At 33.9% G+C, this 14,514-nt stretch overlaps 1 protein-coding gene across 1 annotated transcript; it reads left to right on the top strand.

The window, feature by feature from the left end:
• The first annotated feature begins 228 nt into the window (after window positions 1–228).
• Window positions 229–6,372, top strand: LOC141648193 (uncharacterized). Its single transcript, XM_074456691.1, has 10 exons — window positions 229–453; window positions 1,570–1,799; window positions 2,344–2,452; window positions 2,552–2,882; window positions 3,473–3,542; window positions 3,691–3,758; window positions 3,905–4,020; window positions 4,099–4,205; window positions 5,062–5,201; window positions 6,016–6,372. The coding sequence occupies exons 1-10, from the start codon at window positions 373–375 to the stop codon at window positions 6,255–6,257; spliced, it is 1,494 nt and encodes a 497-aa protein (XP_074312792.1). The 5' UTR covers window positions 229–372; the 3' UTR covers window positions 6,258–6,372.
• Window positions 6,373–14,514: the final 8,142 nt, after the last annotated feature.

Genomic DNA, 14,514 nt, shown 5'->3' with positions numbered 1-14,514 from the left:
AGATTATAATCTTGCTTTAGAATTTTTCAAAAAAAAAAAAAAAAAAAAAAAAAAAAAAATAAGCTTCTGATCCGAACTCTACTAAACTCGAAATCGGCTCAAATTTAATCTTCTTCAGTCTTCAGCTCAAATTAGTTTTGGGCTCCGTACATTTATCTCAGGTAGCAACATAGATTTGGGCCTTCTTAGTTTCTAACCTCCATTTTTTTGGGCTTAAACTAATTACCAACTCAAACAACATTGCCAATTTACCATGGCCAATCTCCCGTGCGCTAATTGAAGCCGCCATTGATACAACTCGAAAGAACACAAAAAACAATCTTTCATTTTAACTTTGAAGCATTCATCTTATTGCTAGTCTTTCACCTGTAAATGGATTTTGAAACGAGTTATGAAATTGATCAAACTGCTAATTATATTCACACCCATCATTTTACCAGAGTCGCTCTTCAGGTTCTTTTCTTTTCCCCAAATTGATTATTTTCATTTTATTTGAACTATGATAATTTCCCATTTTTTTTTTTAATTTATTGGTTTGCTAAAATTTATGTATTGTTTGGTGTAGTTCTCGTAAAAATCAAGTTAAATTTGTGGGGGTTTTGAGGGTTTAGTAATTTAGCTTCTCTTGAGCTATAGTAAGTCTCTCGAAAGACCGTCTTTAAGTTTGGAACGGAGCCAATTACATATCTCTAAGACTAATTAATGCTCATTATTAACCGGGTATAAGAGTTGCTTCGAATCCGTTTCATGCTTGCAACCGTCTTAAATAAGAATTTGTGTATTATTGGGTGTAGTTATTGCAGAAATCTTGTTAAAAAAATTGTGTGGGTTTTTGGGGTTTAGTAATTTAGCTTCTCCTGAGCTATAGTAAGTCTCTTGTAAGACCGTCTTTAAGTATGGAATGGAGCCAATTACATATATCTGGGACTAATTAATGCTCATTAGTCATTACTAATCGGGTATATGAGTTGCTTCGGATTCGTTTCATGCTTGCAACCGTCTTAAATAAGAATTTGTGTTTGAGCTATATTTGACGAGTTTTAGATTAGTAATGGCACGTGATGATATAATTAAAGATGCCAAATTTATTATACAACAACATCAAAGCCTTAATCCCAAAATGATTTGGGGTCAGCTGACATGAATCATCCTTTAGAACCGTCCATGTGTGAACGCACACCTCAAAATGCGAAAATATAGAAAAGGAAAATTGAAAAACAAAAGGGGAGTGAAACATAATACAAAAGCCAAATTTATTATATGTCTCTTCATAATGTTTATTGGTTTACTAAAATTTATGTATTGTTGGGTGTAGTTCCTGCACAAATTATGTTAGTTGAAGGGTTTATTCATCTAGATTTTCTTGAGCTGAATTTGTCGTGGTATTGAACTAGTTATGTCATGAAATGATGTAACTAAAGATGCGATCTTTATTATGTCAATTGAGCTAGGTGGGTTTGAGGAATTGAGGGAGTTGTGGGTAGGGTTTGTCTTTGTGTATTTTGATTGAGCTTAATAATTCGAGTTTAATATGATGGAAGTTATTTGTGAATGAATGTGAACTGTCAGTTTCCTGATGAGCTGCTGAAAGATTCAACTAGAGTTGTGAGGGCCCTTCGTGATAAGCTTCAAAAACTCGAAGAATGTAGTGATGGTGGAAGCCGTGATGATGGGAGGAAGAATGTCGGTTTGTACGTTATGGCCGATGCAACCTATGGTAGCTGTTGCGTTGACGAAGTTGGGGCTGCTCATATCAATGCTGATTGTGTTGTACATTACGGTCACACATGTTTAAGCCCGTAAGTGATCTTTGAGTTCTGGTCTTATTCTTTTTTTTCATGAACATTTGTACTGTCTTTGGACATCTATATGCGCACGCACATGTTTGGAATTTAGCTTTCGCAAGAATTTGTTAATAGCTGGCTTCTAAACAAAGTTCTTTACTCTCTAAACTGTTTTGAAGCAAGCTGGTCTATGTTTTTGTGTCTTGCATTAGACTCACCAAGTTGTAAACTACTTGTAAAGTAAGAAAATTACGAGTTTTTAAAATTATGTATCTTTCTTTTGTAGATAAATTTTATCCTTGTTGAGTAATGATAGAGTGGAAAGTCACTATTTACTTAGAGCATCTTCTATCTGTGAACAGTTAGAAAAGTGTTTTTCCTTTGCTACGAGTATTTAACTATCATTGTATCTTTAGATGGTGTCTGCTGCATGGGCGATCTGTGATGTATTCTGTTGTTTGTAATTTTTTATGTACTTCAATCCTTGCAGAGTACCAGACATATCTTGTCTCTATTGGATTGTTGTTTACTTGTTTCACTGTGTGCGCGCTTATTGCAGGACATCGACTATTCCTGCTTATTTTGTTTTTGGAAAAGCTTCTGTATGTGTTAGAGACTGTGCGAAGAAAATATGCACCTTTGCTTCATGTCGTGGCAAGCCTGTTCTGGTATAAGTTGTTATATTATAATATAGGCAATCATATAGTTTTCCTAAAAGGTGCTTAATAATTTGATCAGCCGGTTTTCCCTTTCTTTTTTACTCCTAGGTCCTCTTTGGGCTGGAATATGCATATGTGATGCATGATCTCAAAGAGGCATTGGAAGATGAAACATCAAAACTTTCGAGCTCTACATCCAGATTGAAAATTTTCTATGCTGATGCTTTGCCTCCAGCTGTTGAACCAGTAAAAGGGGAGAGGACACCCGATTTGCAAGGTGAAATTGGTGATACAGAAATTCAAAAATCGTATAGTATTGGTGGTCTGAGATGGTCTCTATCACATGATCAAAGAATAGAGGACTACTTGGTGTTTTGGATTGGATCTGATAATTCAGCATTTGCAAACACCGTGCTGACTTTTAATGCTTGCGAAATAGGTATGATCTCTGGTATCATATTTTGTTCGTGCTTGCCTTTTTATTTTCTTAACAAACAAGCACAAATAGGGTTCACTATGAACTGACTGATGGTCTGGTTTATTTAGTTAAATAAATATGCCTTTAATGGCGGAATATATAACTGCTAAGTATCAAAAGCTATAAACAACGAGCGATTAAAGAATTAAAATTATCTGTGCTTTCTATGGCGTGTCTATCTTGCAGCGTCAATGGCTTTGGATTGTTTTAAATTTTATGTGTTTATTTGATTCAACAATCTATAGTCAAGACAATCACCTCTGAAATTACCGACTACTTCTCCCTTTCTACTAAGACTAGTAACTCGTAACTCTAGTCTTGTCTTTTACTTCTTTTGTGAGAACAATATACGCGTTAGGTTCAAAATTGATGAAGCCCTTCTGTTCAATCTATATCTTTGGGAACAGAAATGGATTTTCCCCAAGGTGGCAAAAGGATTTGTATCGGTGGAGTGTACATGCAGCTTTCCTGGCCATTTATAAGACATAGACCAATAGTTGAAAATTTTCATGTCTGTTAATTTCAAACTGAGTGTTTGGTGTTTATTTCAGTGAGGTACGATGCAACAGAGAAGTGCCTAACAACGGATGTATCTCAAAAGACAAGGATTCTTAAACGTAGGTAATATTTGTTCACTAGTGGTCTTATTATCTGCCTCGGAAAATTGTCCCTTTTCAACATTGCATCACAGCATCAGTCAACTTTACTTTGCTTATAACACCAACTTAGTGTGAGAACCTTATGTAACCTTAAGCGCTTATGTTTGCAGATATTACCTGGTGGAGAAGGCAAAAGATGCGAATATTGTTGGAATCGTGGTTGGAACTCTTGGTGTAGGTACACTTTATTCTTTGTAGAAATCTTGAACGTTTCTCGTGTTATATGTCATTTTACTTCCGTGTCATTTTCATAATGTGATATAAGGTGACTTCTGTTTGATAGTAACAATTCTCAGCTTTTTTATGCTTTAACAATTTCTGCAGCTGGCTATCTTCACATGATAAATCAAATAAAAGATTTAGTTACGAAAGCAGGGAAGAAACCTTATATGCTTGTTGTGGGAAGACCAAACCCAGCAAAGCTTGCCAACTTCCCCGAGGTAAAGGAGTTGATATATTTACTTTTCATCAAAAGTTGAATGACTGCAACGTTAATTCTTTTCTTCTTTTGTTGGCAGTGTAATGTTTTTGTTTATGTTTCTTGTGCACAAACTACACTTTTGGATAGCAAAGAGTTCATGGCTCCAGTTATCACTCCTTTCGAGGCCATACTTGCTTTCACCAGGTACTGTATTCAGAATATATGTTTTTGCTTCGATATTCAGATTTGCTGAACATGAATAGTTTAAGCTGTAAATATTAGGAATTCTGATACAAATGAAACATCATTTACCTGTTCGTGAAGCTAACTATGTTGAAATTTGTCAAGAAATCTCTATGGTCAGATGAAATTACAGAAAGATTGATTTGTTGTCAATTTTGTACCTTCTGTTCGTAGTGAAATGTTTTGTCTGTGTAAATTCTTTCGTGTCTATGCACATCTTACAAATGATTCTTGAACCTTGTTGGAAAATCAATGAATCAGTGAGAGCTTAATGGATTAATTTCTCGCAGTTGAAACTATCTCCTTTACCGCATGTTTGAGGCGTTTGTGACTTGTGAGTTTGACCCTACCTTAGGATTTAGGAACATTTTCTCTACAGCCTACTGAGTCTTTTGCTGGCGTTATTATTTCCAGACTGAGCTTAGATGGCTTCGACTAAGTCAGTACTGAATGCATAGTTATTCTTGTGTATTGGCGTAAGATTTTTGACTCTTCGATGTTCTTCTGATTATGGCTATTATGAAGGCCAAGAAAATGGCTTTGTACATTTTGCACATTTTGGAAGTTGGTGGTTGCCCTTTCCTAACAACATAAGAAATATTGTTTCCCAACAAAATGTACGCTAACTCTATCCATGAAATATATGCAATGTTTTGTGGAACATATGTAAATGTAGCTGTCTTGTGCTTTTAGCGTTACTTGAGATGAGTGTGCTCCTATATCAGATATATATAATCCATTGCCGAGAGTCTAAAATCTTTAGCTAAACTGCGTATGGGCTTATGGCTGAGATTTCTTCATTTTTATGCTTTATCAGAGGGAGCCAATGGACAGGGGAATACACCATGGAGTTCAGGGATTTGATTAACATGGCATCATCTGAAACTCAAAGTAACTTGGCCGAACCACGATATTCGTTCTTTGAAGGTGGATATGTTGAGGAAATTGATCATGAAGGTAAGCTTTAAATTTATAATTAGAACATTTGTGCACTTTGCATAGGGCTCATTTAACGGTAAATATTTCCATTTCCTGTAAGAGTATCTAAGCCTCCATCCATCCAATCAACTTGACTTCTCTACTACTGAATTTCGATCCCTTCATCACCTTGACCGTGTCCGTTTCTTTTGACAAGTAAAATTATCTCAGGCAAAGCCCAATAAACATAGTTCTATTAGGTGTTGAGGATGAGGCAGGGCCATAAAGGCCAATGTTAGAAGAACATAAGAAAACGGAAGCAGAAAAATAAATAATAAAATTCTGCATCGTTCCCGCTAAAGCAAAGAGCTTTACGTGACGGTCTTTTGATGAAAAAAAAAAAAGCATCGGAAAGGAGAGAAGGTGTTTTCAGTGTGCAATTTTATTTTATTTTGATGGAGCCACGAGCCCAAGAGAGCACTTTTCTGTACCCCACCGTTTGCGTGTGCCCTTGAGATTTGAAAAATAGGGGTATTGCTGCTCCTGTTGTTGTTGAGCCACAAAAGCAATTTCGATATTGATGAGTTCCTAGGTCATGATCACCTTATTTTGATGATTACCAGCTAGCTTAGCTGGTATCTGAAAATCTTTTTATAGTGAAGTGTCATACTCAATAGCGATAGTCGTTACCGCGAGGAAGCAGCAACAAAAGTTGTTAGTTACGGCCTCTTTACTTATACTATCGGTTTAAAATAAAGATGGTGTACTATTCTAAGCTTGTTCGGCTTTCTTGCAGACAAATGTACCTAAACAGTCTTCCTATTCATAGCTAATGCTTTTTAACTTGTTCCAGAGAACGCTGACGACAGTGAAGAAGGTCTTCCGCTGGCAGTTGCGACAGAAAAGGCCCTCCGGTTGAGAGATGACAACACGAACCCCCTTACCAAAATCGTCCCAAAGTCAGGCCCAGAGTTTTTGGCTATGCGATCATACCAAGGCTTGGATATTAACTACGATGGCTCAAGTCCAAAGCCTTTGCTAATAGGTAGAACTGGGAGAGCTGCAGGATATGAAGACGAGAAACATGGTGTATGATTTTATGTATCTCTTAAGATTGTTTTATGTTTTAGATGAAACGGAATAACTGATGTTCCGTTTGTGAAATGGACGGAAAAAACTACTCATTTATATAGAATCTGTTGACATCAAATTTTCGTGCCCATATGACCATGATACCGTTTTTTGAGGGCTTGGTTGCAAAAGGTTTAATATGGACTGAAATGGCATCATATTGTTTCATACGAGTCTCCATCACTATCGTTTTTGATCCGCCACCATAGTACCCTCCACTCAATCCGCTCCTCTGCGTCTCCTTATCTACCACCGGCTAACCTTGGAAATTTTTTGAGGGGGCCGAAAAAATTTCCGTTGAAAGTTTTAGAATCTAAATCACAAGTACATATGAAAGGCCAATATATAACCAATTGGTCCTTTGTATAAGTTGTTTTGAATGAGTAAATTTCTTATACCAATATTTTACTATATAAAATTGTTTTATAAGGAATTAACCTAAACAATAAATACATCAATCAATACATCTATCTATCTATATTAATAAAGAAAGTTTTTTTCGAGCGATTACAGAGAGTCCAAGTTTTACGAACTACCCAAAGATAAGATAAGGAAAATAGCATAATTAGTTTGACTATGATACACAAAAGATAGAATTCCATGAATAAAGTACAAATAGATAAACTATTTCTATAAGAAGATAAAATCTAATTTGTGTTTGATAAAACTGTGATATTTGCAAGGACTCTTATACGTTATCACCAATGCTAATATTTTCTTATATAAAGCTTGGCTTTCATTCTTTTGATATGCATATATGTTAAATCTTTTGTGTTCCTTTTTATATTGTTTGTTTGAAGTATTGGGTGGTGCTCATTCATGGACATGATTTACTCAATTATGGACACAAATGACCATTATACCCTTGTTATTTGACCTCATTTACTATCTTGTTCTAATTCCAATAAACTTGAAATAATTACTAACTCCAAAAACCACCAAACAACCACCCCGTACAACCCACCGCACCCAGCAACGTCCACCATAGCCATAGCCCATAGGCCACACTCGGAATCGTCACACCATTCTACAAAACGTCGGCAACCAAAGTCCGAATTCCGGCCCTTCCCCTTCCACCCGAGCCACCCTTCCTGTGTTCCTAATTTCCATTAACTGGTAAACCCTAATTAACAAAATCTCCTAATTGAATCAATTGATAGTTAGTATCCATAATTAATTAAATCCAGATCAGTAATCAACATGATAGTTAGTACCATAATTGAATCATTTGAATCAATTTGATGAGTTTTTTTCTTGAAAACAAATTTGGTGAGTGTTGGGAGGGAGAGAGATACAGAGAACTTGGTCAAGGGTAATGTTTGGAAAAATAATGGTAAAAAGTCTATGAAAGAGTAAAAGTTGTCCATGAATGAGCAACTACGTTTTCTATATGCATACTTGTTGTTCTTTCTTCTTAATTTTTTTTGGTTCTCTAATATTCTACCACTTGATTTTGTTTTATAGGTACTATATGCATAGTTGACAAAGAATTAGTGATTCTACTTGAACATACACAAGGAATCGTAGATTTGGAAACTGGTGATTTCTGTTAATCAATATGACTGGGTGAGTTGTGAAAAGGTTGCTATAAGTTTTGTAGTCTTTTAGCCAATGTCTAAGCTTCCTTCTACATTAAGGGATTAATGAATATGAAATAAACTTTGCCATTAATTTATATTGATATAGCATGTAAAGTGATCCGTATGATTATTAATAGTATATATAAAGATTGACAAATGGTTTTATTGTACATCATTTTTTTTTTCTTATATAGGTCGGTCATACAATTGTCAATTTCTATTAAGATTAACTTGGAATTAAGGAAGAGAATATATTCCACTTAATACATCAACAAATTATACGAGCTTAATTAAATATGATAATGCATGTTAAAAGTTGCAAATTTACTTTAACTAAGAGAGGAGAACATATACATGTACGAAAATAAAGAGAAACATAATATTGAAAGGGGAATATAATAGAAACTTGGAGGGAGTATAATATATTGTAATTTTCTAGACTTGCATAAATAAATACGATATGTTGTTGAGTAAGACTCGAGAACATGAAGTCAAAGAACTTCTATGAAAGTGTAAACTATTGACTGACACATCTTAAACAGGAAAGTGTAAACTATTAATCGATTGTAAAATCTGCCTAAAACTAGATGTGTAAGGGCAAGTTTGACGCTTTGCATGCCTGTCATGAAATAGGTATAAAGTGTATTAGTATATGACTTATATAAGTTGCCCAAAATGATAAAAGAAAAATGAAATCTAATCTGCATTTGAAGAAGTTTATTCTTCCGATATGACTATAAGCTCAATATTTTTTCGTATATTATATTGAGCTTTTCAACATCAATTTTTTTTAATTTATATAAAAAAGGTCAATTTATTACTTCCTCTATCCAGTGAATAGTATACAATTACTTTGTTTTATGAGAGAGAAATAAATTAAGTGTAAACTATTGACTGGACGGGGAGTAAGAGATATCGATATAATGGATTCCTACCATGTTACGATCATGAAAACACTTTTTAGATATTAAATTATACAGGACAGAGCATTACAAATAGGCCCGTGCATCGCACGGGCATTAAATCTAGTCAATACATATATATAAAGCAGAAACTTTTCGAGCGATATTAGAGAGTCCAACTTTTTTAGAAATTCTAACAAAAGTAGATTTCGAAAAAAGTTAAATAAATAAAATTATCCTAATAAAAGTATATTTCTTAGTATTTAAAACAAATTTTAATAAAATTATCCTAATATAAGTAGATCAAATATATTTTAATAAAATTATCTTAATATAAGTAGATCAAATATATTTTAATAAAATTATCCTAATATAAGTAGATTAAAATTATCAAATAGATAATAGAAATTCATAATAGTTCAAGTTATCGTATTTATTTTCCCCAACTTATGGTCTCATACATTTTTAGTTTGTATTCTCACATCAAAATTCAAGAAGCTGACGGATAAAAGATGAATTTATTTATTAAAGTGTTATGTTAAGATGATGTAGTGTAATCTTACGTAATTACACGAAGTATAAATTACAATTTCATCAAAATGTAATCACTAAATAATCATTGGAGTGTGTGTATAGAAATCATAAACATAAATGCCTCCGTGTACATTCAAGGTATCAATACATAAAACATTTCACTAATCTATATATGTTACTATTTTTTTTAACTAATTTACTTTCTATAAGAATGTGGAGACCATTAGATGGAGGAATGAAACCGAGAAAACCTGAAATAGAATTTGGGGGTTTAAACAACTCAAAGCTTTTGTGTAACCATGGAACAATTCACAGTGTTATTCATATGATGAATTGATGATCGATTGTAGACTCACGCATTAGTAGTATCACCTAATTTCATCTACTACAAAATTTCATATAAACCCCCAGCATATATCCAAGTAATTTAACCATTACGAAATAGTAAGTGCTACATACTCAAAATACACTATGTAACTAATTATATGGTATATTAATGTCATACACATTATTCATATACTATATCTTATATTTCATTATAAAAATTAACTGAAACCTAAAAAACGAGCTTAAAAGATAACTGAAAATTCGGAACCGATCAGTTAACCGATTAAATAACAATTGCTTTTTAAACTAACCGAAAGAAAGCTTTTTTTTTTATAATATGGCATAAAAGGACATTGTAAGTACTTCATATTTGATATTATAAATTGAAGTATTAAAAAAAAACAGGTAGCTTATTTCTCATATGCTTCGCTTATTTTGGTAAATAATTTATTCACTAAATACTTACAACAAAAAAATGAAAGTTTTATTTTTTTCGAAACAGAGCCTAAATATGAGATTTTTAATTTCATGATCTCTTGACCTTTATAATATCAAATTAATTTCTTTTTGATATTTTTTTTGACTCATGTTTACTTACTTTTGAACCTATTGTTAGGAGTTAATCTCATGTTCCATTTTTAATTTTATAAACTTGAATAATAAAATAAATAGCTATGTGTTCAGAATAAATATTAGCAATGAGACATTGTAACACAAAGTACGTATATATCATAATCATGAGAAATAGAATAAATAAGCAATTGGTTCAAAATAAATAGCGTTCCATATAAGAAAATTGTTAACTCTACAATAAAAAAAAAAAAAAAACTTGATCAAAAGGAAAATCTATCACAATTGTCCAATTATATCTCTTTTGTCTTGGATGCAGCGAATATAAAGAAAGTTTCAGACTCAAACTGAATTTTAAATCATGTCAACCATGGGACATGGGTAAATAAAATATCAGAAATATTTGAAAACTATAGAATAAGCGAGAATATAACATTTATATGGAACGAACTATTTTAAGATCTACACAAGTTCATCTATGGCTTTGAAATTTTTTACTTGTGACAATTAAGGGCATGTAATTTTTCTAACTAATAATATGGGTATGAGAAAGCCTACATTCGTCCTGTCCCCTCGCCCGTATGACATCCTTGCTTTTAGGAGTCGTTTTTTCCCCTATTATTCGAGACTTTGTAGAGTATTTTAGTCCCGTTAGACTTTGGGAGCAAAATTCATTATCTTTTAGGAATTTTACACTAAATGTACATCATCCTCTTCCCAATAATCCTATGTATTGTTTTTGCAGAGTCGTCAATACATTAGTTTGACCATGATTTTTGACATATTAATGGTCAAAGTTATAAACGACGTTTGACCCTTGAGAAGTAATGAGAAAGATGTTTATTAAGAAGTGAAGGGAGTATAGATGATGAATTTTTTAACATAACTCATAATGGTATGTTCTACCAAGTGTGGTATGTCGGTTATGTTGGTTAGGAACATCAACTCCGTAAGAGGACTATCTAAAGAGACATTGTCTTATTATCAATCGCCTTGGAAAATTCGAAATAGAAAGGAAGATAATTACGGGTTCCAAAGTTGGCAAAAGGTACTGAACCGAGCATAGGAATGACTTCCTCGGATACAAAGATTCCTTTCGTTCTTAAGCGGAGACAATATACATTGAGGTTATGCTTCGCTAGACAATAAACAAGAGCCAGGGACAATCACTTAATCATGTTGGAATTTATGTGCTGAAACCAGTTTTTAGTAATGACCACCTTTACGTAGAAGCGTCAAGAGCAAAGTCATCCAAGGGATTAAGGTTCTCATCGTGATAGAGACCAAATGTATCAAGGCCAAACGAAAGACATTATTTACAAAGAAATTTTCACAAATTTATCAAATTATGTATCGTATTATATATTTTGCATGAAGCTTTTAAGGACAAGTAATCTTAATTGTAAATAGTCAAAGACTATTTCTATTAAAAATCAATGACGCGTGAGATTATAAGAATAATAACTCAACAATCCAATTATATCTGTGAATGTTATACAACTGATGATATAGTCAATACCAAATGCCAACATTTTTGTTGCGTTTTTGTGAGGGGAACTGATGATTAATCTCTCCTCATCTAAATCAACTCCCGAATTTTTGTTGCTCTCATTTTCAGCATGGTTTGACTTTTTATTAAATTTAATAGTTTTCTATTACCAGACCATGGTAACTTAAATCAACGTTTCAGCGTTGCCATAAAATACTAACTTTGTAACTCAACGATTTTAAATGATGTCATAAAACTAATAAATGATGTTGCCCCATGCATTCTATGCAATAGAATCACATATATTTATGATTGTTATTTAGAGACTAATCAGTTTGGATTTGATGTTGCGAGAAGTTTATAAGCAGCAAATACTCTAAATTGTAAATATATATAATCAAGGTAAAATTATGTTTAAGAGATTTAACATTTTCTTTGAACACACTATATATAATTATGATAATTGTTGTTTTACGTAACAACATTCAGTTTTACGTAGTTGTTGTAGGTTAAAATAATTTACAAGACTCATAAAGGTCTGTCTCCGTTATTAAGGATTCATTTTGGTGAGCTGCACCATATTTACTAAGAAAGCGTTTTTTATTGAATTAAAAACCAATTTGTGTTTGCAACAATGAAAAAGCAAAGTACATATTATAAATAAATCACTTGATGTTATAAGTACTATTAAATGTCAAATTTTTACGGTAAAAGCACTAATAATTCTTCAATCAACTATACCAACCATGAATTTTTTTCATCAATGATTCAACATAGTTAGACTTTTTTTGTTAACTTAAGAATATATATTGATGGGGCATATTCTGCACCGCTGACCAAGTCAACATATTGAACAAGGTCAAAGATATCCACAGCAAGTCAATAACTCAGACTGCTTAGCCGATGCAGCCCATCGGCCTGTTAGCCTGGGTCTCGGCATGACAACCTGCCAGCCGGGACACATACCCGCGTACTCATATCCAAGACCCCTCGGCGGTGAGTCAACTTGGCCCGCCGGCCTGCCATAGGTCCCTCGGCCGAGGGGTAGATCGGTCTTTCCACCTGCTAGCCACTTGGCCACTTGGCCACTACGTGACAAAAGGTGAAAGCCTATAAATACTCCTCAACCTTCATTGAGGAAAGGATCCCACAACTTAACCTAAGTACACTATTCATCTGGTAATATCTTCCTTATCTCTCTACAATACATACCTAGCCAAGTAACACAACTTAATCCTTTAGGTTTACTGACTTGAGCGTCGGAGTGAGTACGCTTGGCACAAAGCCAAGCCCTCAGTTCGTTCATTGTTGCAGGAGAGGCCGAGAGGAACGATAAAAGCAAGAAGGGTTCAACTCAAGACATTATTCTACAAGCCACGGGTGGTAACGATACTTGCTCTGGAATTACACCCGGAACATATATTTTTACAGATAATTCTAATAGGAGCCCCGTGCATCGCACGGGCTTTCCAGCTAGTATATATATAAAGCAGAAACTTTTCGAGCGATATTAGAGAGTCCAATTTTTTTAGAATTCCTAACAAGAGTAGATTTCAAACAAATTTAATAAAATTCTCCTAATAAAAGTAGATTTCTTAATATTTTAATAAAGTTATCCTACTATAAATAGATTAAATTTATTTTAATAAGATTATTCTAATATAAGTAGGTGATGCTCAAAATACACAATGTAACTAATTATATGGTATATTAATTATAATATAAACATTATTCATATTCTATATCCAGTTAATTAGATTTTACTCCCTTTTGAAATTCACATTTTTAAAATTACTCCCTCTTGAATTTTTTTGCTAAAATTACTCCCACGTTGCATTTTTTTCCTAAAATTATTTCAAAACTCCAATTTAAGTGACCTATTTCGTCTGTTTTTGAACTTATTCCGTTTGTGCGCAATATTAGAGAGTCCAATTTTTTTAGAATTCCTAACAAGAGTAGATTTCAAACAAATTTAATAAAATTCTCCTAATAAAAGTAGATTTCTTAATATTTTAATAAAGTTATCCTACTATAAATAGATTAAATTTATTTTAATAAGATTATTCTAATATAAGTAGGTGATGCTCAAAATACACAATGTAACTAATTATATGGTATATTAATTGATGGGGCATATTCTGCACCCGCTGACCAAGTCAACATATTGAGCAAGGTCAAAGATATCCACGAGCAAGTCAACGACTTAGACAGCCTAACCGACGCAGCCTGTCGGCCTGTCTCTTGGGTCCCGGCCGGGGCAACTAGCTTCACCGGGCACACATCCGCGAACTCATATCCAAGACCCCTCGGCGGCGAGTCAACAGGGCCCGCCGGCCTGCCATGGGTCCCTCGGCCGAGGGTAGATCAGTCTTTCCACCTGCTAGCCACTTGGCCACTACGTGACAAGAGGTGAAAGTCTATAAATACTCCTCAACTCTCATTGAGGAAAGGATCCATAATTTAACCTAAGAATCACTATTCATCTGGTATTATCTTCCTTATCTCTCTACAATATATACTTCGCCAAGTAATAACAACTTATCTCTCTAAGTTTACTGACTTGAGCGTCGGAGTGAGTTCGCTCGGTCCAAAGCCGAGCCCTCAGTTTGTTCATTGTTTCAGGACACCGAGAGGAGGATTCAATCAAGGACGTCATTCTAAAAGCACGGGTGGTAACAAATAACTGCTCTGGAATTACACCCGGAACAATTGGCGCCGTCTGTGGGAAAAAGATACTAGAAGCTAGTCACATTCATTCCCAAACAAAAAAAAAACACAAAAAAAAAACCCGCCCAAAAAGCTAAGAGGATGTCGAAACA

The sequence above is a fragment of the Silene latifolia genome, chromosome 3, assembly GCF_048544455.1.
Source record: "Silene latifolia isolate original U9 population chromosome 3, ASM4854445v1, whole genome shotgun sequence".
Classification (NCBI taxonomy): Eukaryota; Viridiplantae; Streptophyta; class Magnoliopsida; order Caryophyllales; family Caryophyllaceae; genus Silene; species Silene latifolia.
The sequence above is the reverse complement of the archived record's forward strand: the minus strand, read 5'-3'. Positions and strand labels throughout refer to the sequence as shown.